The sequence below is a fragment of the Sarcophilus harrisii genome, chromosome 1, assembly GCF_902635505.1.
Source record: "Sarcophilus harrisii chromosome 1, mSarHar1.11, whole genome shotgun sequence".
NCBI classification, from domain to species: Eukaryota; Metazoa; Chordata; class Mammalia; order Dasyuromorphia; family Dasyuridae; genus Sarcophilus; species Sarcophilus harrisii.
In genome coordinates this window covers 590,935,187-590,956,438 of record NC_045426.1, presented here as the reverse complement: position 1 = coordinate 590,956,438, position 21,252 = coordinate 590,935,187, and the positions used below count along the sequence as shown (strand labels likewise).

General features: G+C 35.0%; 1 protein-coding gene across 1 annotated transcript in view; it reads left to right on the top strand.

The window, feature by feature from the left end:
- RSPO2 (R-spondin 2) overlaps positions 1-16,332 on the top strand; it is a 257,233-nt gene extending 240,901 nt beyond the window's left edge. The window contains exon 6 of the mRNA XM_003760322.2: positions 14,024-16,332. Within this exon, the coding sequence (XP_003760370.1) occupies positions 14,024-14,139 (116 nt within the window). The 3' untranslated portion in view covers positions 14,140-16,332. The remainder of the gene's footprint in view (positions 1-14,023) is intronic.
- The last annotated feature ends 4,920 nt before the right edge of the window (positions 16,333-21,252 follow it).

Genomic DNA, 21,252 nt, shown 5'->3' with positions numbered 1-21,252 from the left:
GTCATCTGTACTCAGAGGACAGTGGAAACTGAATGTGGGCCACAATATAGCATTGTCACTTTTTTTGTTGTTTACTTGCATTTTGTTTTCTTTCTCATTTTTTTTCTTTTTTGATCTAATTTTTCTTGTGCAGCATGACATTTGTGAAATATGTACAGACGATTTGAACATGTTTAACATACATTGGGGTCACTTGCTGACTGGGGAAGGGAATACGAGTCAAAGAAGGAAAAATTAGAACACAAGGTTTTGTAGAAGAGAATGTTGAAAATTATCCATGTATATATTTTGAAAATAAAAAGCTTTAATTAAAAAAAAATCCATTCTATAATTTCCTTAGAAATACAACCCATTTACATTGGCCTATAGTTTGCAGGCTCTTCCCTTAAAAATCCAAATATCATGTATCCTCCTTTAATCCTACAAAACCTCTCCAGTTTTCTACCATCTTTCATATGAAGGAGCTCAACAGTTATAACTTTCATTTTTTTCAATATCCAAGGTTCCTAGTTCATCTGATTTGGTATCTTGAATTAATCAGAGGCAGATTGGTGATCTTTGTTTCCTTAGTGATCTTGGATATCATTTGGATAATCATTTTAAAGGAATCTTTTTTGTTTTCTTTTTTTCTGGTTATACATGTATATTAATTTTTAATACACATTTCTTTATGAATCATGTTGGCAGAGAAAAATCAGAACAATAGGGAAAAATCATGAGAGGGAAATAAAACAGAAATAAAGAAGAAAAAAGTAAACATGGCATGTGCTGCTTTACATTAATTCTCCATAGTTCTCTCTCTGGATTCAGATAGTGTTTTCTATCCAAAGTTCATTGATTGCCATGGATCATTAGTTGATCATTGTACAATCTTGCTGTTACTGTGTACATTTTGTTCCTTGTTCTAGTTGTTTTTCCTAAAGCATCTTTTATCATTTCTTATAAGACATTCCTTTACAGTCAAGTGGGGGCAAATTCCCAATTGATAATTATTATTATATTTTTTTAGAATACCATCCTGTTTGTTTTAGCTCCATTTGTTCAGTTATCTTTTTTCTTCTGTGTGACATTTTCAGATCTTTCCCACTCTAAAAAGAGCTGCTACAAATATTTGTCTTTATGAATCCTTTGCCTCTTACTTTGATTTTTAGGGATATAGGCAAGCCTATATCCTCTCTCTTCTTTACCTTTAAGGCAAAAGAAAGAAAAAAATTTTGTCTTTAATTTTCATTACCAGATTCAGTTTAGAATACCTGACACTTATTCTAACAAGACTATACCATGCTCTGATATGTATTCCTGTTTTGTTTTCCCATTTCTTCCCTCTTTTGCATATTTCCTTTTATTTTTAAAAATATGTTTGTTGGTGAACAATTGTGCATTTTTGTTGGTGTTTTCAATCAATTCCAGCTTTTCCTCCTTATTGGAACTGTGTCCCTTTCAGTCTTCAGAATTTCATTCTTAAAGGGTTTCTCATCCCTCCTAGGATAACTTCCCCTGTGAAATTTTAGTCCATAAAATCTTAGTCATCACTCCATTGAGTCTTCTGAAATCTATTTTCCCAAGGTTACATGTCAGATGTTGATTATCTTTCTTCTCTCTCAAACTTTAGGCAAGCATGATTATTTACCCTCCCTAAATATCCCTGTCATTTTCATTCCAGCCACCAGTTTCCCTCTTTCCATGAGAATAGGGCCTAATATTGACTATTTCGTTATTGCTTAATGTATCTTTTGAAAGATAAAATTATCATCTAAGACTATGAAATTGATATTATCTTTTGGAAATTATCAGCTTTAATTATAAATGCTTGTGAATTGGGGAAAAAATTAGATTGCCCCAACACAGATTCCATACCTTCAAACCAGGCTTGTAGTCTCTTTTCTAAACTCCTCATCTATTTTGTCATTTTTTCTAATCACTCTGCATTATATTCAAATGAAAAAATCACTTCTGTTCCTCCCTCTAATTGATTGATTGAGCTTCAACTATATGATTTTCAGAATATAATTATTTTTTTTGAACACCATCCTGTTTGTTTTAGCTCCATTTGTTCAGTTACTTTTTTTCTTCTTTGTGACATTTTCCTCACTCTCTGTCCTCTTGACAAGCCCCACTTTTTCCCCCTATCATTTTAGCTTTAGCTATTTTGTATTATTTACCCTTGTCCTACTTACCTTGCCAGTTTCCTTGTCCTTGAATCCTTTTCCCTAGGTTCTTCTTTAATTCCTCTTGATTCTGTTCTTTCTACTTAGATTCCTCTCACAGGTAAGGACTTAACAAAGGAATGAAAAGTTGTCACAAGGAAGTTACACAAATAATGAATTCTCTGTCTTTGTGTGTGTGTGTGTGTGTGTGTGTGTGTATGCGTCTGTCTCTCACATGTAACAGGGGCTAGGAATGGGTGAGAGAAGCACTAATGAACAGAAGTAAAAGGAAGGATTTTCTTGTAGGAGATGTTTCTTTAACTAAACTTATAAACAATCTAGATACAGGTGTTCCAAAAAGTAAGGAGAGACATTATTTTAAGGAAGGGGGAAAGCCTGTGCAACAAGGCTTGTGAGAGGGAGATGGCATGTCATATATGGAAAATACAAATAGGTTAATTTGTTTGAAATATTATATGTGAGGGTGGTAGTGAGGTGTGGGATGGCAATGATGGGGAGTCATTATAACATGGAATCAATCTGAAACAATGTTAGAACCAGATTAGCAAGGATTGTAAATGTAAAAAGTTTGTTTTTTATCTGTGGGGTGATATGGAATAACTAAGGCTCTTGATCCAGGGGAGAGTAACATGGTCAAAACTGTACATTAGAAATACCAATGTAGCAAGTGAGTTTATATGTTTATATATAAAGTGTATATATTTATATATGAAGACTAAGTTTATATATTCTGTATCAGAGAAATCCTAAACCTGAAAATATGAGGCAAGAAAACAAATGAATAAGACTACCATCTTTTTCCTGGCAAAAATAGTATGGGCCAGTGAGCTATCAAACTAGACTTACCACTAGCCATACCAGGTTATTCTGAAGCATTCAAAATTAGCAGAAACACTTGAAATTATTTTCACTGTATTTGTGAGTCTTTCTAAATACAACAGATTTTATGTAGACTACATGGAGTCACACATTTATATTTGAATATTACTGCTACCATATGTCTTTAGTATATCATAAAAGGAAAATTCAAATAAATATTAGACTTCTTTATTTTTATTGTTTTATTAAAGTTGAGTTTTTTTCCCCCTTGAAATCCAAGTATATGCAAATCTGATATTGCCTGGGGAAAGTGTGAGTGTGAAAGCATTTTTGTATGTTTTATTTACAGTTATTTTTACATTTTTCTCAGGATCTTTGTATCTTTAGGGAAGTAGTAATAACCTCCCTAGGACCACAAAATATGTTACCCTAATTGCAACTTAATACAAGTCAAATCCTGAGTAGCTATCTTAACTCCTTGGTGCTAGTATAAATCTATGAAAACTAAAAGGGTGGTACATTTGAAATGAGCTCTCTTGGGAAGATTTTCAGAGTTACAAATTGGGCTCCAGGTTCTTTACTGATAGTGGAAACTGGCACCATACAAATTATAGGAATTATCCTAGCTATAAAGAGATTTTATTCCCTTTTTCTATAGAAGCAATGCTGGGTGGAAGTTCGAACACTGTGTTTTTATTAACTACTCAACTCAGGTATCTGCTGTGATGTGAACTGCTGGATAGAAATGTGGAATAGTTTCCTTTTTATACCATATTGCATTTATCACAAACTCCCAGGCAACCTGATATTTGAAAAGGAAGAAATTATATCAAGATAATGACTGAACAAATGGTTGAATTTTGAACCCCCTTTCAGATAGTTTTAAATATTCTATGACTTATATGTGTTGCTAGTTAAAATAAACTTTCTTCTACAAAATTTGCAGTAATCTGTAAAAAGATTTGTCTTTGTTGGATGGCATCAATAAATTAGATTCCAAATAGAGCACTTGATATCAATAAAATAAATATTTCGCCTAATGACACTATCACTTATTTTATATCATCATCTTCAATTTGCTATTCAAAGAAGTCCCTAGCTTCATAAATTTATTATTGAAAACTCTCATCTAATGAGGTATAAAAAATAGAGCCAGTGAGGTTATCCTTTTTTAAACTTGAGCTGTTTTGCTCTGTAAGATAAAATATAGAACTAAGGAAAACTTGGTAAAATTCTTGTAATTGAAAACATTTTCTCTTAAATATGCCATTTCGTGTTAAGTATTTCATCTTTCTGACCTTATTAGGTGTGTCTCGTCATTAGATATAGTGTTACTAAATAGTTGTAACTTTAAGGCTGCTTTGATTAATGATCAGTTAGGCTGAGGTTTCATTGGGTAGGATTAACTAGATTTAAAGATGGCAAAATGCCATTTGTGACATTAATGCCAGACTTTAATGAAAAGCAGAAGTTAACTCCAAGGACCCTTATAATTTAATATGGGAACACAATCATGTTCTCATTATTTTAATGTAGTGTCATATAAAAAAGAAATGTTACTTTTTCTCTTTTTGTAGCCATCATGTTTATTCTGGGCAATAGTTCATTTATCTCAAATTATGAAGCACAGAATTAGATTAGGGTTATCTGACAAAGTTTGTGACTCTTTATGAAAGGTTTTGGCCATGAAGTAAAAACATTTTCCTCAGTTTAAGAATTTTATTTTTTAGCCTAAATAAGAAATATCAGTTCTGGTTTCTTCCAAAGAGAATAAATTTCTTCATTTTAGAGATGTTTTAACTCTTTATGGCTAAGGGAGTGTTAATAAACAAGCTTTTCCAAAGAACAGACTAAAGGATTTTTATAGTGCCCTAAAGGAATTGATGCATATTCTCAATATAGCATCTGGCCCATTCATTTTCAAATTGACTCTTTTGTCCTCTGTATTGTGTAACTCATCTGAACTTCCCATGTTCCTGGGCTTTTATTAACTGCCCAGTAAACTAAGAGCATTTGACATTAGGAGAGAACCTTCTCCTTGGCCTATATTCCATTTGTGCCAAGCGAGAATGAATCATGAAAACACAAAAAAATCACTTATCTTTTGAGAACCTAGATTTTCTTCTTTGTTGAATAGAACTTTGGAGACTATTAGACTAGGATTCACTGGGTTGTGAATTGAAAGTAATGACCCTTTAGCTATGGTCTATCTTATTCTAGAAGTAAGACAGACCTAGGATGGCCTTGCTAGTGATGATTATGCAGAGGTAGATAGGAGGTTGATAGGCCAGCTAGCTTAATTTCCTCATTTTATAAATTTATAAATTGAGAGTCATAGGTATAAAGTGATTTGCCAAAGATCACACACTTAATTAAAGTGATCTTAGATCTTGGGTCTCCTGCTTATTGGAATATTGTTAGAATGTAAGCTTTTTTGAGTATATTTTTGCCTTTTTTATCCTTTCCACCTGGCATATTTCTTGGCCCTATGATAGGCAGTTAATACAGGGCTTTTTGAATACAAGCTACTACATGCTCACTGTGTATAAGAGGGGATTGATGATTTAGCTACTTGGGTTATCTGCAGCACATGCTTTTCAAAATTTCCAGTTTATATTGAATTTGTTAGCCATGTATCTCACCAGGTTAAATTGCTTAGAGATCTTAAAATGAGAATTATCCAGTTCAACCTGTCCCTGAACAAGAGGACAATATATTCAATAAGTGGCCTTTATTTGAAGATTCTGATGAGCAAAGATTTTTAACCTCCTATGGAACTCATTTGACTAAGAGACAGCTGGGGCATACAATGGCAAAGATGTTTGGACTTAAGTCATAAAAACTGAAATTAAAATTTTATCACAGATACAGACTAGCTGGGTGACCCCAGGGAAGTTACTTAACCTCTTTCAACCTCCATTTCCTCATGTCTAAAATAAGGAAAATAATAACATTTATTCTCACAGGGTCACTAGAATCAAATGAAATAACATATGTAAAGCACTTTGCAAACTTTAAAGTGCTACATGAATGTTAATTATTACTGTCATTATTTTTGTTATTATCATGATGATAATAATGTGTTATATAGCTGCCAGAAACAGAGAAGTAATAATCCCATTATATTTTGCCAGCATCAGACCTCATTTGGAGTATTGTGTTCAGTTCTAGGCATCAGTGTTTGGGGGAAAAAAAAAAATTGATAAACTTGTAGGTATCCAGAGGAAAGCAATATAGGTGTATATATATATGGATTCTCCAGTTTTCATTAAGCTTCAGTTAAACTCTCACCATTTGCAAGAAACTTTTCTTAATTCTCTTTAATCCCATTGTCAATAGAGGCAATATGAAGGGCTTTGAGTTCATATCATATGGAGATTGATTGAAGGAACTGAGCATATTTAGCCTAAAGAAGTCTCTAGGGGAAATAACTATTTTCAAGTATATGAAGACTAAATATAGAAGGAAAGTGATTAGGCTTTTTATGTTTTACCCCAGAGAACAGAACCAGAAACAATGGATAAATGTTTCAAAGAAGCCAATAAGATTTTCCCAACATTTAGAAGATGTTTGCTTTAGAAGGGTACTGAGTTTCACTTTTTTAGAAGGTGTTTAAGTAGAAACTAGACAACAGTTTTTTAGGTATGTGATACTGGGAATTTGTTTTGTGTATAAATTGGACCTGGGCAGTTAGTTGATATTTTGGATAGAGTACCTGGTCTGGAGAAAGGAAGACTCAGCTTCTTTAGTTCAAATCTGATCTCAGAAACTAGCTGTGTGACTCTGGACAAGTCACTTAATTCTGTCTGCTTCAGTTTCTTCATGTGTAAAATGAACTAGAGCAGTAAATGTAAGATTCCTATAGCATCTTTGTTAAGAAAACCTCAAATGGTTTTACAAAGAGTCAGATATGACTGAACATAAGGATCCTTCCAAACCTAAGATTCATGATTCCATGTTTTTGGACAATTCTAATTTTTAAGGAAGTCTTTGCTTATGCAGAGACATCTGAAGAGACATAATTTTGTATTGCCAAGGAAATTAGGAGGAAGGTCATAATATGTCTCAGAAGTACATAGTCAAAATAATAATTATTATTTTCACAGAACCAATCTTTGAAATTCTCCAGTGGTTGCTGTACTGAATAGAATGGAAGCCCTCTTGGAATGAGATTTAGTTTGTTGGGGTTTTTTGTTTATCTCATTTGATTATTTTTTTTTTATCTCAGTCAGCCAAGTAAGTCAACAAGCATATATCAAGAGCCTCCTGTATACTAGGTATTACATTAAATTCTAAAGATATAAAGCAAGGTTAAAAAAAAAAAAAAAAAAAACCAGTTCCTGTCTTCAAGGAGCTCCCACTCTCCTGAAGGAGACAACATGACATGCAATCAACTACATACAAACAAGCAATATGCAAGATAAATTGAAAATAAAGGGAAAAGAAGGCATTGGAATTAAGGAGGATTAGAAAAAGCTTCTTTCAAATGGTGAGATTATAATTGAGAACTGAAGAAAAGAGAGAATCCAGTAGGCACAAATAAGGAAGGAGAGAATTACAGGAATGGAGAAACAGCCAGTAAAAATACAGGACCTCTGCATAAATTGTGTTTTCTTCAAGGACTTAATTCCTTTTCTATTTGGGAAAGTAGATCCCTAGGGAAAGGGCAACTAGAAGGGTATGAGAAATCTTAAAACTGATTTCCTGTCAATAACAATCGTCCTGGGATCCCCAGAGGGAGGGTAATGAAGTCATTTAAAGGGTTTAAGAGCTTGGGGAGGCCGGCATCAAAAAGAATCAAACACAGCAGGGTTCTTTAAAAAAAAAAAGAGAGAGTAGAAGAGTAGTAGTTAATAGAGGTATAGAAGAAAAGCTCAAAGACAACTAATCTCACTTATAGGCTTCTATAGTTTGGTTGGGTAGCCTGGCTGAAAAGCAGAGAATCTCATAGCCATTGGCTTTTAAAAGCCTGAATAAGAAAACCACAGAGATCTTTATATCTGTTGGCTTAAAATCCAGACTATAAGAGCTGAAGTGAACTTTGCTGGTATTAGCTGAGGAGGTTGATTAAGGAATGCTGTTAATGTGTAGTTGCTCCCTGTAGGGAAAGATTTACTGAGTCCACCACCTCTGATATATGAAGAACAAAGTTCCGGTAGCTCTGAAAAGAATCTCTTTTGAGAAGTGTAACTCAGGCCCAGGAGGAAACTAAAGGAGCTGCAGGCTGACAGAAGCAAAGAAAGAGACCTGCTAAGGAGACCAGGGGTTGGTGACTATGACTAAAAGTGGTTCAGAGTTGAAACACAGCATAGCATCCCACTAGTGAGTGTTGTGCAAAGTATTAAGTAATCCTGAAAAGAGCCAGGATTGACCACCAACTTGGAGGAGCAGAAAGCAAAACCTAGCTGGGCAATCAGTGCAGAGCAGCTCTTAACTCTTCCTTCAGAAGCAGAACCAACAGAAAATAACATGATGATAGCAATAGTAGACCTAATGGCAGGGAAACGGGATGCTCTTTGATATGTGCTCTGAAAACACATTACTTGCATGTATATAATCTGGTCAGATGTGTTCCTTATTCATTAGTATATCTTTCCCTACTGGGAGGAATTGCACATTAACAGCATTCCTTAATCAACTTTCTCAGCTGACAACAGTAAAGTTTGCTTCAGCTCTTATAGTTAGTATTTTAAACCAATAACGTGAAGATTTCTGTGGTTATCTCATCCAGGTTTCCTAAAATCATTGGCTATGAGGCTCTGCTTCTCAGCCAGGCTGCATAAGGAAAAGAGGTCATTCATCTCACTGAATATGTTCATAGGATGTGATTGTCTATGTGCGTATGGAAGTAAACTTAAAATACATGAAGGAATGCTGCTTATGTTATGCCACAGTTCTCTTTTATGGCCCTGACTCAGTTTCCCTAATTATCCTGATTCAGTCCTGATTCAGTTTCTCTGTTTCAGTTTATAATTATCAGCTCAAAGCTCAGTTCTGCAAAACCTCCCCTCCCTCTTTATCAGACTATTTGATAAGGAAAAAAGATCTTATGTTTTAGAATATCAGAATGCCTCTCCCCATCCCAAGCTATAGGAATGTCAGATAACGTCTTATCAAGATGCTTCCCCCATCTCAGGTGGCTAACCCCACCCTGTCAGAGTCCCATTCCTACTCTCAGCATCCGGACTCCACCCCTGCCTCAATCTACCCCCTGAGTCTGAGCCATGTGTATATAGATCATTGAGAACTCACATTGTTTGCTGGATTCTTGGGGATGATAATCTCATTCTGCTCTGGGACCAAACCATGGATCCATTTGGTCCCAGTAAAGCTCTCCCTTTAAATAAATTATTAAATACTCTCTAACCTCTATCTTGCCTCAGTTTCTCCAGTATTACACTTAGAGTTCTTTTTAATTTATGCTTAAAAGTCTGCTTTAAGAATTGTGTATCATATGACTTGAATACTAAAAAATGTAATACATAAGGATGTGATGCATGTTTTGGGGAGAGTATTATTATCTATAAAAATTCCAGAAACCAAAGTAGCTAATTGGACATCAAAAACTCATTTTATTGTTATCAATAAGGATAAATATTATTTTAAAACTTTATGATGAAGTGGAAGGTTTTATTATATTAGCACATGTGTATATATATATATATCTATATATGTTATACAAATACAAAAAAATACATGTATATATATATATATATATGTGTGTTTGTATACACACACATTATATTTAATTTTATTGTGGTAAGTTTTCTTTTCTTTTTTTTTTTTAATTTTGAAAAAAATTTTACAACATTATCCCTTGCACTTACTTCTGTTCAAACTTTTTCCTCCCTCCCTCCAACCCCTCTCCCAGATGGTAAGCAGTCCTATACATATTAAATGTCACAGTATATCCTAGATACAATTTATGTGTGCAGAACCGAACAGTTCTCTTGTTGCACAGGAAGGATTGGATTCAGAAGGTAAAAATAAACCGGGAAGAAAAACAAAAATGCAAACAGTTTACATTCATTTCCCAGTGTTCTTTCTTTGAGTGTAGCTGCTTCTGTCCATCATTGATCAACTGAAACTGAGTTAGATCTTCTCTTTGTCGAAGAAATCCACTTCCATCAGAATACATCCTCATATAGTATCGTTGTTGAAATATATAATGTTCTCCTGGTTCTGCTCATTTCACTTCGCATCAGTTCATGTAAGTCTCTCCAAGCCTCTCTGTATTCATCCTGCTGGTCATTTCTTACAGAACAATAATATTCCATAACATTCATATACCACAATTTATCCAACCATTCTCCAATTGATAGGCATCCATTCATTTTCCAGTTTCTAGCCACTACAAATAGGGTTACCACAAACATTTTGGCACATACAGGTCCCTTTCCCTTCTTTAGTATCTCTTTGGGGTATAAGCCCAGTAGTAGCACTGCTGGATCAAAGTGTATGCACAGTTTGATAACTTTTGGGCCGTAATTCCAGATTGCTCTCCAGAATGGTTGGATTCGTTCACAACTTCACCAATAATGCATCAGTGTCCCAGTTTTTCCACATCCCCTCCAACATTCATCATTCTTTTTTCCTGTCATCTTAGCCAATCTGACAGGTGTGTGTGGTATCTCAGAGTTGTCTTAATTTGCACGAAATTTGCCTTTTTGTAAACCTTCCCTACCCTTCATTCTATTCCTAACTCATTCATTGCTTGTAGGTTTAACCTCAGGAGCCAAAGAGAGGAAGTCAAATCCCTCTTTTATGTGAAAGACCTTTGAATACTGAAATTGGTTATTATGTGCCTATTAAATGCTTCTTTTTAGGCTAAACATTTCCCATTGCCAGTATCTATATTTGATTCTTATGCTGTAGGATTTCAAAACTCATTACTATGATTACCTTCTTGGGGATACTCTTTCCAATGTCTTTCCCAAAATGTACCCCAAATTGATCACAGTACTCTAGAATATAATTTGAATATGGAATATGAGTATGGAGTAGAACAGAACTATCAACTTCCTAACTTGTATTTCTTCTTCCCTCTGTTCTTCCCTCCCTCCTTCCCTGTCTCCCTACCTGAAATGCCAATCACTTTTAGTTCTGCTAATAAGTTACATCTCTCTCTTCTATGCTTATAAAGGTGTTTTTTAAACACTAATAAGAATTTAGACTTATCCTATCAAACACTGTTATTTGCTTTGGTACAGAAATCTAGCCTTCAATATCATGTTGGTATGATGTTGAGTTTTTCTTTTTCTTTTCTTTTTGCTTTTTTCAGTGGGTTATAGGAAAAAAGGAATATGTATTTGGCTCTTAACTCTTTGTTGCCATAATGGCTACAGATGTTCATCTTAATTTCTTTAGGTGTTGTGGAAGAGACCACTTTATAAATGTAAGCTATCATTATGACAATAAGAAATTACTCTTTGAATTCTCTAGGTCCTTGTAGCTAAAAATCTTTTAGGAGGAAGAATTTGCATGAGTCCCATCAAGCCAAAGAAGAACTAATTCCTTAAAATGTCTTTCAAAACTTATCCAGTTTTTTGAGGTTTAGGCATACATACCAGTTCTATTTTGATACTCCTTTTTCCTACCATCACTTGGTTAAAGATAGTCCTGGGATTACTTTGATTTTTTTTGTCTATAAATGAAATTTGTGCCAAGACTCTAGAACCCAAGATTATTGAACTTCATTCTTTTTATTCAAGGTCATTTCAGCCTAGCCACAAGTATAACTTTTTTAATTCAGTCAAAATAACATTATATAATTGTTTACAAGAGGAAGTATTTAAACTTTATGACCAGGTCTCATTGAGAAGAAATATGATTTTTCCTTTTTGAAACCATAATTCCAAGTATATAGGTAGCCTGAGGTTATTTCACGATCTGTTGACTTCCTTGGTATCCTCTTGGTGATACTTAGCAGTGTAATATTACTCTTGTGTTAAAGCAGTCTAAGCATATGGGTATTTAAAAGAAAAGTACAATAATATCTTGGTACACAAGAACACAATAATGAATTCTCTTTGCATTGTGTATAAAGTTACTTTTCCCAAAGTAACCTTGAAAACTTGTGCCATATTTGGAATTAGAACACTTAACACTATTCCTACTTGAAAGCTTAAGGACAATTGTGAAAATACTCAATGTACCATGTTACTAGAGCCTAATGAGAATAATCTGATACCTGGGTCAAGCCAACTAAAATTGAATGATAGACTTTCAAATAGGAAGATCTATGTTTCAATCCTGAATCAGATTCAACTGTATGACATAGGCTACTTATTAAATCTCTGCCTCAGTTTCCTCATTGGTAAAATGGGAGCAATTCCACCACTTATCACAAGGGTTGTTGTGAGAATAAAATAAAATTTTATATGTAAAGTGCTTTGGAAACTTTAAACTATTACATAAATGCTAGTGATGATGATGATGATTACTAATTGTGTGATTAAGAAGACTGAATTGATCCTGGATTATTTATTTATTGATTTTAGTTACACTTAATTATTTTTGTCCTGAAGCCCCTTAAACCATAGTTCTCTGTCTCTGAATTTAGATCAGAATTCAGCTAGCTTTTAACAAATTAAGTTTAGAAATCCATGTCTAATCCAACTGCTAATCACTGATCTATTTTTGCCTCAAGGAATTTAACTGACTTGGGTGTTGTATTCGAATGAAAAGACAATCAGACCTAATATCTTTACATCACCAAATTATCTTTCAAGGATGTCTGGTTTGCTTTCCAAAAGTATGGCTACCATCTTACACCTTCAATCAAATAATGAGTACTTTTTAGTTTAGGAAGTTTAGGAAGGGAGGTGTCATTGCTAAGTTATTACCAAAACTTCCAAACAATCTTCTTGTTCCCTGCACTTCAGCTTTGTAGACCATCATGTTGCCCTCAGTCTTACGTCATCTCTGTTCCGTTCTTCTGTACTCCTTAAAATGTATAGAAAGAGAACTGTCTTTTTGCTAGGAATCTTTGACATAAAGGAAGACAAGTCATTGACCTATTTATTGGCAGGCAGTTTATTTCTGTTATCTGGCTCAAAGAAGGACTTCAGTTTAATCTTTAGTTAAATTTTAAATGTAACATGACTTCCATACAGCAAATCACTTAACCTTTCAGCCTCACTTTCTACATCAGCATTGTGGGGATAATGATAGCTATTTCACAGAATTGTAAGGATTAAAAAATTATAGAGATCAAATGTTTTACACATCTTAAAGTACTGTATGTAAATATTAGCTGCTGTCATCACCACGATCATTTTCTTCCTCATCAAAAGATGTTTTCTGTTTTGGATTTGAGAGAGGGACAAGGAAGCAATAGTTGTGAACTTCTAAGACAGTTGCTTGTCATCTTTGTATGTTGAAGTATGGACCAATAGTAAAATGAGGAGTATGATTGGACGATTGTAACACCAAACTTGGTGTGAGGAAGAGATGTAGGGAAGTTAAATACACATTTGTCCTTAGAGTGAGGCAGAGTTAAACTTCTTTTGCCCCTGTCACATAAAGTCTGTGTAAGTCTATGAAAGATATTACTTAGCCTCTCAATATATCAGACAACACTCTAACAATAATTTTCAGAAGAGGTGCTGACCTGAACTGATGAAAAAAATGTTTCTCCCTGGGACTATCACCAATGAATTGACTCAATTAAATCATAGATTTGACCTGAAACAAACAAAAATAAACAAAAAGACCTTTTCATGTATATGGCATAATGATATTTTCAAAACTGAATGGGTCAATGAGAAATTTTTGTTTTATCATTTCCCTTGAACAGGAAGATTTATTTTAGACAGAACATCCAATTTAGCAAATTATTATCATACTGTCTAATGTGAACAATTTTCTCTCCCCAGATGTTTTTCCTCCATAGGTGATGCTTTCCAGATGGATTTTTGTGCAAAATTCTAAATTGTTTGGATTTGACTTTGACTGAGAAAACTTCCTCTAACTTTATCCCATCATTCTCTCTCCCCCCACTCCCACTCCCATCCCCAACCCCCAATATTTTCTAGGGAAGAGAACTCCAAAGGCAAAAGACAAGAGGAACAAGAAGAAGAAAAGGAAGTTAATAGAAAGAGTACAGGAGCAACACAGCGTCTTCCTTGCTACAGACAGAGCAAACCAATAAAAAAAGGACATTTTTCTTTTCCTTTTCTTTTTTTCTTTTTTTTTTTTTTTGATGGGTTTTTGTTTTGTTTAGTTTCATTTTGCAAAAGTGCACAAAGCCGCTCTCTTTCCGCTCAGCTCCAGCATGCACCAGGGCACTGCCTTTATGCTGCTTTTGACAGTATTGGTTGCAAGTAACCTGTGAAAGTGAAAGAACCCCACAAGTTTGGAGAGATGGGGATGGGGTGGGGGTGTTATTTATATTTTAATTTTAAGCGGGAGCCTGCGGAGACAGGAGTACACTGAGGGTGCATCAGTGAGAGCAGGTGAAGCTGAAAGAAGATGTTATTATTTGTTCAGTGTCTGTGAGGGCAATAGCCCCAGTGCCAGGCAGCATGGAAGATCTGTGGGCAGTGGGCTGCAGGGCACCAACACACACATAGACAATGGACTTGTGCATATTTATGTGAAAGAATCTACTCGGAGGTAGAAGTGCTATTTCATTTCTGACCTTTGATTTGCATCTCGTGCATTTTCCAGAGGTAAATGTATATGAATATTTACTTAGTGTTAATCTATGTTGTTCTCAGCATCTGTTACCTTGAAACACTTGTATAGTAGAGCTGCTTTTAGCTGATGATATGCTCCAAGAATGAATGCCTCGTTTCATGGGTGATCAGATGTGTACATATGCTGAGTCTAATATCTACTTATTTACTGTATATTTATGCTTTCTTATGTGTAACAAAGTATACCTGCTTAATGTTCTGTCACTTCATTTCTAGTGGTTTTTATATGCATCTTCTAGGAAATGCTTCTCCACCCCCCCCTCACCCCCCCGTAATTTTTGAATACTTTTTCTCTGTTTTGTTGCCCTTTGAAATGTTCTGGAGTATTATTTCTCATCAGAGGGCTAGGATCAGTTGGTATGTTGTCAAATGACCCAGGATTTTCGATATGTGCCTAATCCTCCTGACCCACCCATTAAATAGCGCACAGGCATCTGGCAATCACAGGCAAAAACAAAAACAAAAACAAAAAAACAAATCCAGAGTTATTTCTCCCCTTAAGGAACCTCCCTTTAAGTTGTAAGTCTGTTATGACTCCTTTGTGAAACACAATTGGAGCATGGGAAACTGCATGCACTAGCTCCAATTTCTAGACATTCAACTTCACAGATAAAGACAGGTGGGAGGTGGGGAAATTACTTTTTTTTTTCTTTTTCTTTTTTTTTTTTCCTTATAGAAGTAATCTCAAGCCTAGCATTAGGTACTTTTATGGTTGATTCAAGTCACCATAATAGACCTTTTAAGCTATCATCCTCAGACCACCAGTGAAATTTGGGGACAATGACTAAATAATTGTGAACACTGCTGGTCAGGTCACAAATCCTAGCAAGTTTTGATGAAGCTAATATATGTGATTTCAGACCTGGGACTCAGAGGAATCTCTCAGGGGATTCCCTGAGCTTTTATTCATAAGGTAATCGAATGCTCAGTTGGTTGTAGATTTTTGTTTTCTATGCTTCAGAGTTTAGAAATAATAGCCCCCTCCAATCTTAACAAAGAGTAGAAAAATCAGAACATAAATGGAACATTTGCAAATATTAAGGAAAAGTTAAAGAAGGACACCACAGTTCTCTCCCCAATCCTCACCTTTGTATTGGCAAAACTACCTCTTTAGCATTTACAAACTACTCACTGTGGGGTTTTTGTTGTTGTTGTTTTTGTTATTCATCAAATAACTCTGGAATAACACCTTACTGATAATAATAAGAATAAATATAATATCCATCTTTAAGTATCACAGAATATTATTGCTGTGGGATAAGCCATATTATGAATGTTATATAAAACTTTGGGATACTCATCAAATCCTAAGGTCCTCCACCTCCCTTCACATTTATTTAGCATATGTTCCTGTTTAGTGGTAGGGAAGGAATCACCCCATATACTTGCAGTGATTCATTGTTAATGAGACCAATAATTGTTCTGTTTTGGGGATGTTCTTTTGTGCATTAAATCACTTCAACTGTAACTCCATGAAAATTTCTTTCTTCTTTTTCAGTAAAATATTTAGAGATGAACATCAAAGTGTGAGAAAATAATACAAACAACAAGGTTATTTTTCCTCCCAGTTACAATAATGCAACATGATTCCATGGGTGTTGAATACAGATATTCGAAAATCTTAATAAAAGGATTTCTTGTCCAAAGCAGTGATTTTTTTTTTTTTTTTTATTACTGAGAGGAGGCTGACATAGAATTACAATTTATTTCATTTGAGTGCTGTGCACTTAGCAATTTGCCACAAGGATTCTAATTTGACTTTAAGGTATTGTGTAGAGGATAGTGAGCAAGCTACCAAGCTAGGAAGGCTTGTCTTCAGGTTCCACCTCTGACAAAACTGACATCCTATCCAGCCCATAGGAAATCCCTGAGATGTAGTAGACAACTCTGTTATACTGAGTTACACAGAAGGTAAAAATCTGCCTTGAAAGAGAAAATTTCTTCACTTGGGAGTTTCTGACACCAGCAAAATCACAGGTTCAGTCTATATCCTTATTCTATTATTTAACATGTTCCCAAGGGAAAATTTTAAAAGTTCTTTTTTTATGAACAAAAGAGTATGCCTATGTGTATGAATACATAAAACTAAATATTTATGTTCAATTGTGAACATATATAAACATAAATATGCTGAAGGAAAATAATAACAAGTATTTATATATCTTTGTTTTGCAAAGTGCATCCTCACAACAATCCTGTAAAGCAGATATTACTATTACCTACATTATATAGATAAGGAAACTGAGGCTGAGCCTTGGAGTTATTTGTTGTGTCATGTAATTATTGTGTCATATAACTGTGTCATATAACTATTTAAATATCTGAAACAGGCTTTGATCTCAGGTGCTCCTAACTCTGAAGTCTAGGACTCTGTCCTATATTACCTAGCTAAGGGCCAAGCATCTTTGACATGTTCAACATTATTTTGTGAAGATGACTAATTATAGTGGTTTTTACTCTAAAATCAGTCATATTCACAAAATAATGTGCCTTTACTAACCTTCTTAAATATTAATCTCAATGTTGACTATATCATCTAAAATTCAACAAAAATGAACTGAAACTTATTAAAACTTAATGTCTAACTATCTCACATATTTTCTTGTTATTTTAAGTATTTGTGACCCCATTTGGGTATTTCCTGGCAAAGATACTACAATGATTTGACTTTTCTTGTTTCAGCTCATTTTACAGATGAGGAACTAAGGCAAACAATGTAAATGACTTCTCCAGGGTCACACAACTAAATGCCTGAGGCTAGGACAATCAGTCTTCCTGACTCCAAACCTGGCACTATGTACTCTAACTTCTCAGCTTTCCGCTATGGACCTCAGTAAACTGAGTTGAATCAGCCTTTAAAATCACATTCGGTTCTTCAGCTATGATCTTCTCATCCATACTGTATAGAAATGTCTGGATTATTCTTAGATGTGACTGCTACAGTGATATTGTGATTATAAGAAGATTACATGGAAACTGTCTTTTTTTGTGTTTGCTATCTTATAGGCAAAATTGGCTATTCTGAATGGAAAGATAGAGATACTAGACTTGGAAGAGAGGTACTACAATCCATGATATTGGGAAGGCTGAATTAGTGTGAGGGGCCTCACAAAAGCCAATTTTGTGAATAAATTTTCCCATTTTATTCTTTGTAGCTGAAGTTTTTTGTTTTTGAGGCACAAATAAAATAATTGGACATATGGACTCTGAATGTTTTATGAGAGACATCTGGAAGAAACTTCATGCTCAGCATCAACTATGTGGTCTCATGCAGTCAGGATGGTGTGTGATTATTCCAAATCAATTTTTCTACTCTTAGTGGGGTTCTGGGGTTCACAGGACAGGCAAAGAAGAAAGAAGCAAGTGAGATTATATATGCAAAAGTGCCTTGTGGATTGTAAGCATATGTAAAGTATTACTAATAATTAATATCATAATTAATGTAAAATATAATTAGTAATTAATATTACAAATTAAATATGTTTCAAATATTAAAACAATTGCTCGGACAACTGAAGCACCTAGTATAGTATCTACTTCTTTAGTGAGGTTTTTATGCAACAGGAAAAAAATCACACCACAGAAAATATTGATTTGTATTCTTGCGACTTGCAGGTTAGAAAACTAAGGAAATTAATCAGATGAAATGAACATTTCTTAAGTATTTGCTGTGGCAAGGCAAGGCACTGAATAGATATCGTTATGAAGCTAAATGAAAAGAATTCTAACTAGTTCTCAAGAAGCATTCTATTAAGAGAATAACATATACATAGATAAAACATATATGCAAAATCATTTCAGACAACTTAGTGTGAGGAGGATGTAGAATCTGGGGCAAATCATATCAACCCATATATAGAAAACCAGAAAATGGCTATAAAGGCTAGATAATGAATGAAACAGTATTTTGTTGCTGTAACATGCATAGTGACACACCCCAATAAATCTTAAACCTGTCAGTGGCTCAATGGGGTGTCTATCCCAAGCATGTGGAGATTTCCCTTCATGGGCAGATGAGAATAATTTGTTACAACGATTGTGAAGGTGGCTGAAAGCAGATGCTGTGGAGTATTTAGAGGTTGGTCAGTAATCGAAAATGCCAAGGTTATCCACTGCATCCCTGGCCATTGATAGTTGTTTTGATTTTGGTTTTGCTCCTGGACTTTGATGACTTTGCACAACTCTATCTCACTTAAATCCAATTCACTTGCAAATCAAGACATTATCCAATGATGTCACTGGACCTTTTTAGAAATGGACAAATAACAACATGCTTGGGCTTAGTTTCAAAGGAAGGAATTTTAGGAGCAGAAAGTCAAAGAGGGGATTCCAGGGTTGGTGACAGTAACAGATTCTGCAGAAATGTGAGATGGGAAGGGAGGTGGAATGCTGTATGTAAAGAACATCAAGAACTCTAATTTGGCTGAATCTTCAAGAGGAGAACTGTATATGTCTACAAAGGTGGTCTGGAGCCAAATTGCGAAGGGCTTTGAAAGAGATATTTTTATTTTATCTTGGAGGCAATAGGCAACCACTGAAAATTCTTGAACTAGGGAGTGACATCAGAGTGTATTATCACTTTGGCAACAGTATGGAAGATAGATTGGAGAGAAGAGACAAGGCAATGTGCCAACTAGGAGGCTTTTGCAATAATCTAGGTGAGAAATAATGAGGTCCTGAACTAGTATGGTGACCATATGAGCCAAGAGAAATTCAGCTGTGAGAGATTGTCGTAACTTTTTCTGTAGATAGAGGAGGATAAGCACTAGGGAAAAAAAACTAAAATTTAAGACGGAGTTGATAGAGAATTCTCTATAACATCAAAAGATAATGAATGTTGATAATGAATATTGACTTTGTCATCTGAGATCTCAAAGTAATAGAATTAGAGCCAAACTTGCATTATGAAATCAAATGATTTTTATAAATAGAAAACTACTACTTTTCACTGGTGGGAGTGCAGACTTTGCACTTAGTCCATGAAAGTATGAAGTTGGTTGCTAGAAATCTTTGAAGAAGGGATTAAACAAATTCATAACTCAAAAAATTTCAGATGGAATGGATTTCAGCGGCCACTTAGTACAACAACTTATACTCGAGAAGGAATAATTTTAGTTATACCTAGTGATTGGTTATCCAGCTTTGACTTGAAGACCTCCATTCCAGGAACTCAATCTGTTTTTACACATTAATTGGTAGAAAACTTTTCTTGACATCAAATCGAAACTTTTCTTCTTATGAAATTTGACTTTTGTTTCTTTACTTGTAGCCATAATCTCAATAGGCAGCTAGGTTGTGTAGTTAATATAGTGAAGGTTCTAGAGTCTGGAAGACTCATTTTCCTGAGTTCAAATGTGGCTTCAGACACTAGCTGTGACCCTGAACCTATTTGCTTCAGTTTCTGTTGGAATCCTTACAAAGTGTTAACTCGCTAGAGTTGATAGAGACAATAATTATCTAATTTAGCATGGTTCAGTATGATTGATCTGATCTGACAAGGAGATGTTATGGGCCAGAATTTGAAACAAGGTACTAAGTGGAACTGATGAAAGCAATGCTTGTGTGCTGTGTGTGTTTGCACCTTTGAGAATTCACACAGTAGCTCACACATTAGTTACAAAGGTGATAACTAAATAGAATTGATAGAAACAATGTTTATGTTAACACCTTTGAGAGTTCACACATTGGCTCACACATTGGAGTTCACAAGTTGAGAGATATCCAAGTTTGCACCTCCATTAGCTCACACATTAGTTCACATGTTTGGGGGATTTCAAGGCTCAGGATGAGATATCCAAATTCACACCTCCCTTAATCCCTCCCTCAGAGGAAGAGTCAACCTTTAAGATATCATATATAGGAAGCTAACAGAGGCTCATTCAGGAGTTCAGTTGAAAAGATTGAGATGGAGCACTCTGGGAGGAAGCCCACAAGCCCACTCTCGGAAGTGAAGTCAGATTCATTCCATCTTCCACCTTTGTGCTGGGTGGAGGCTGAGGAAAGCAGAGGCAGAAGCAAAGGACAAAGCTGCAAGAGCTCTTGGAGAAATAAACGTTTAGATTTTATCAGCTGGCTGTATTTGGAGTGATTATTACTTGGAACTGAAACTAAGGCTGCCTCCAGAAAACCGCCCCAAGAAACCTGCTCCCAGAGAGAACCATCATATATTAGAGAAAAAGAACAACACCACAGTTTGGCACCCATTGTGGGGTGCTGTATACTCTCATGATTTAACCGTAGAGTAGTTAGAATTCCTTTTCAGTCTACTCAGCAGAACGAATTACATGCAATCATGCTAGCTCTCATTTATTACCCAGGAGACATAAATATAATATTTGATTCAGCCTATTTAGTAGGTGTGGTACAAAGAATTGCTACAGTCCAAATAAAATTTGCAGCTTCTAATATATATATATATAACTTCACGAGCAAGTGAGAAAGCATCCAGGTAAGATTTATATCTTGCATGTCCATTCACATAGTGGACTTCCAAGTCCTATTTTTGATGGAAATTCAAAGGCAGATAGCCTTTTTATTATGTTAGCCAGTACTCCTTTGTTTCAGGA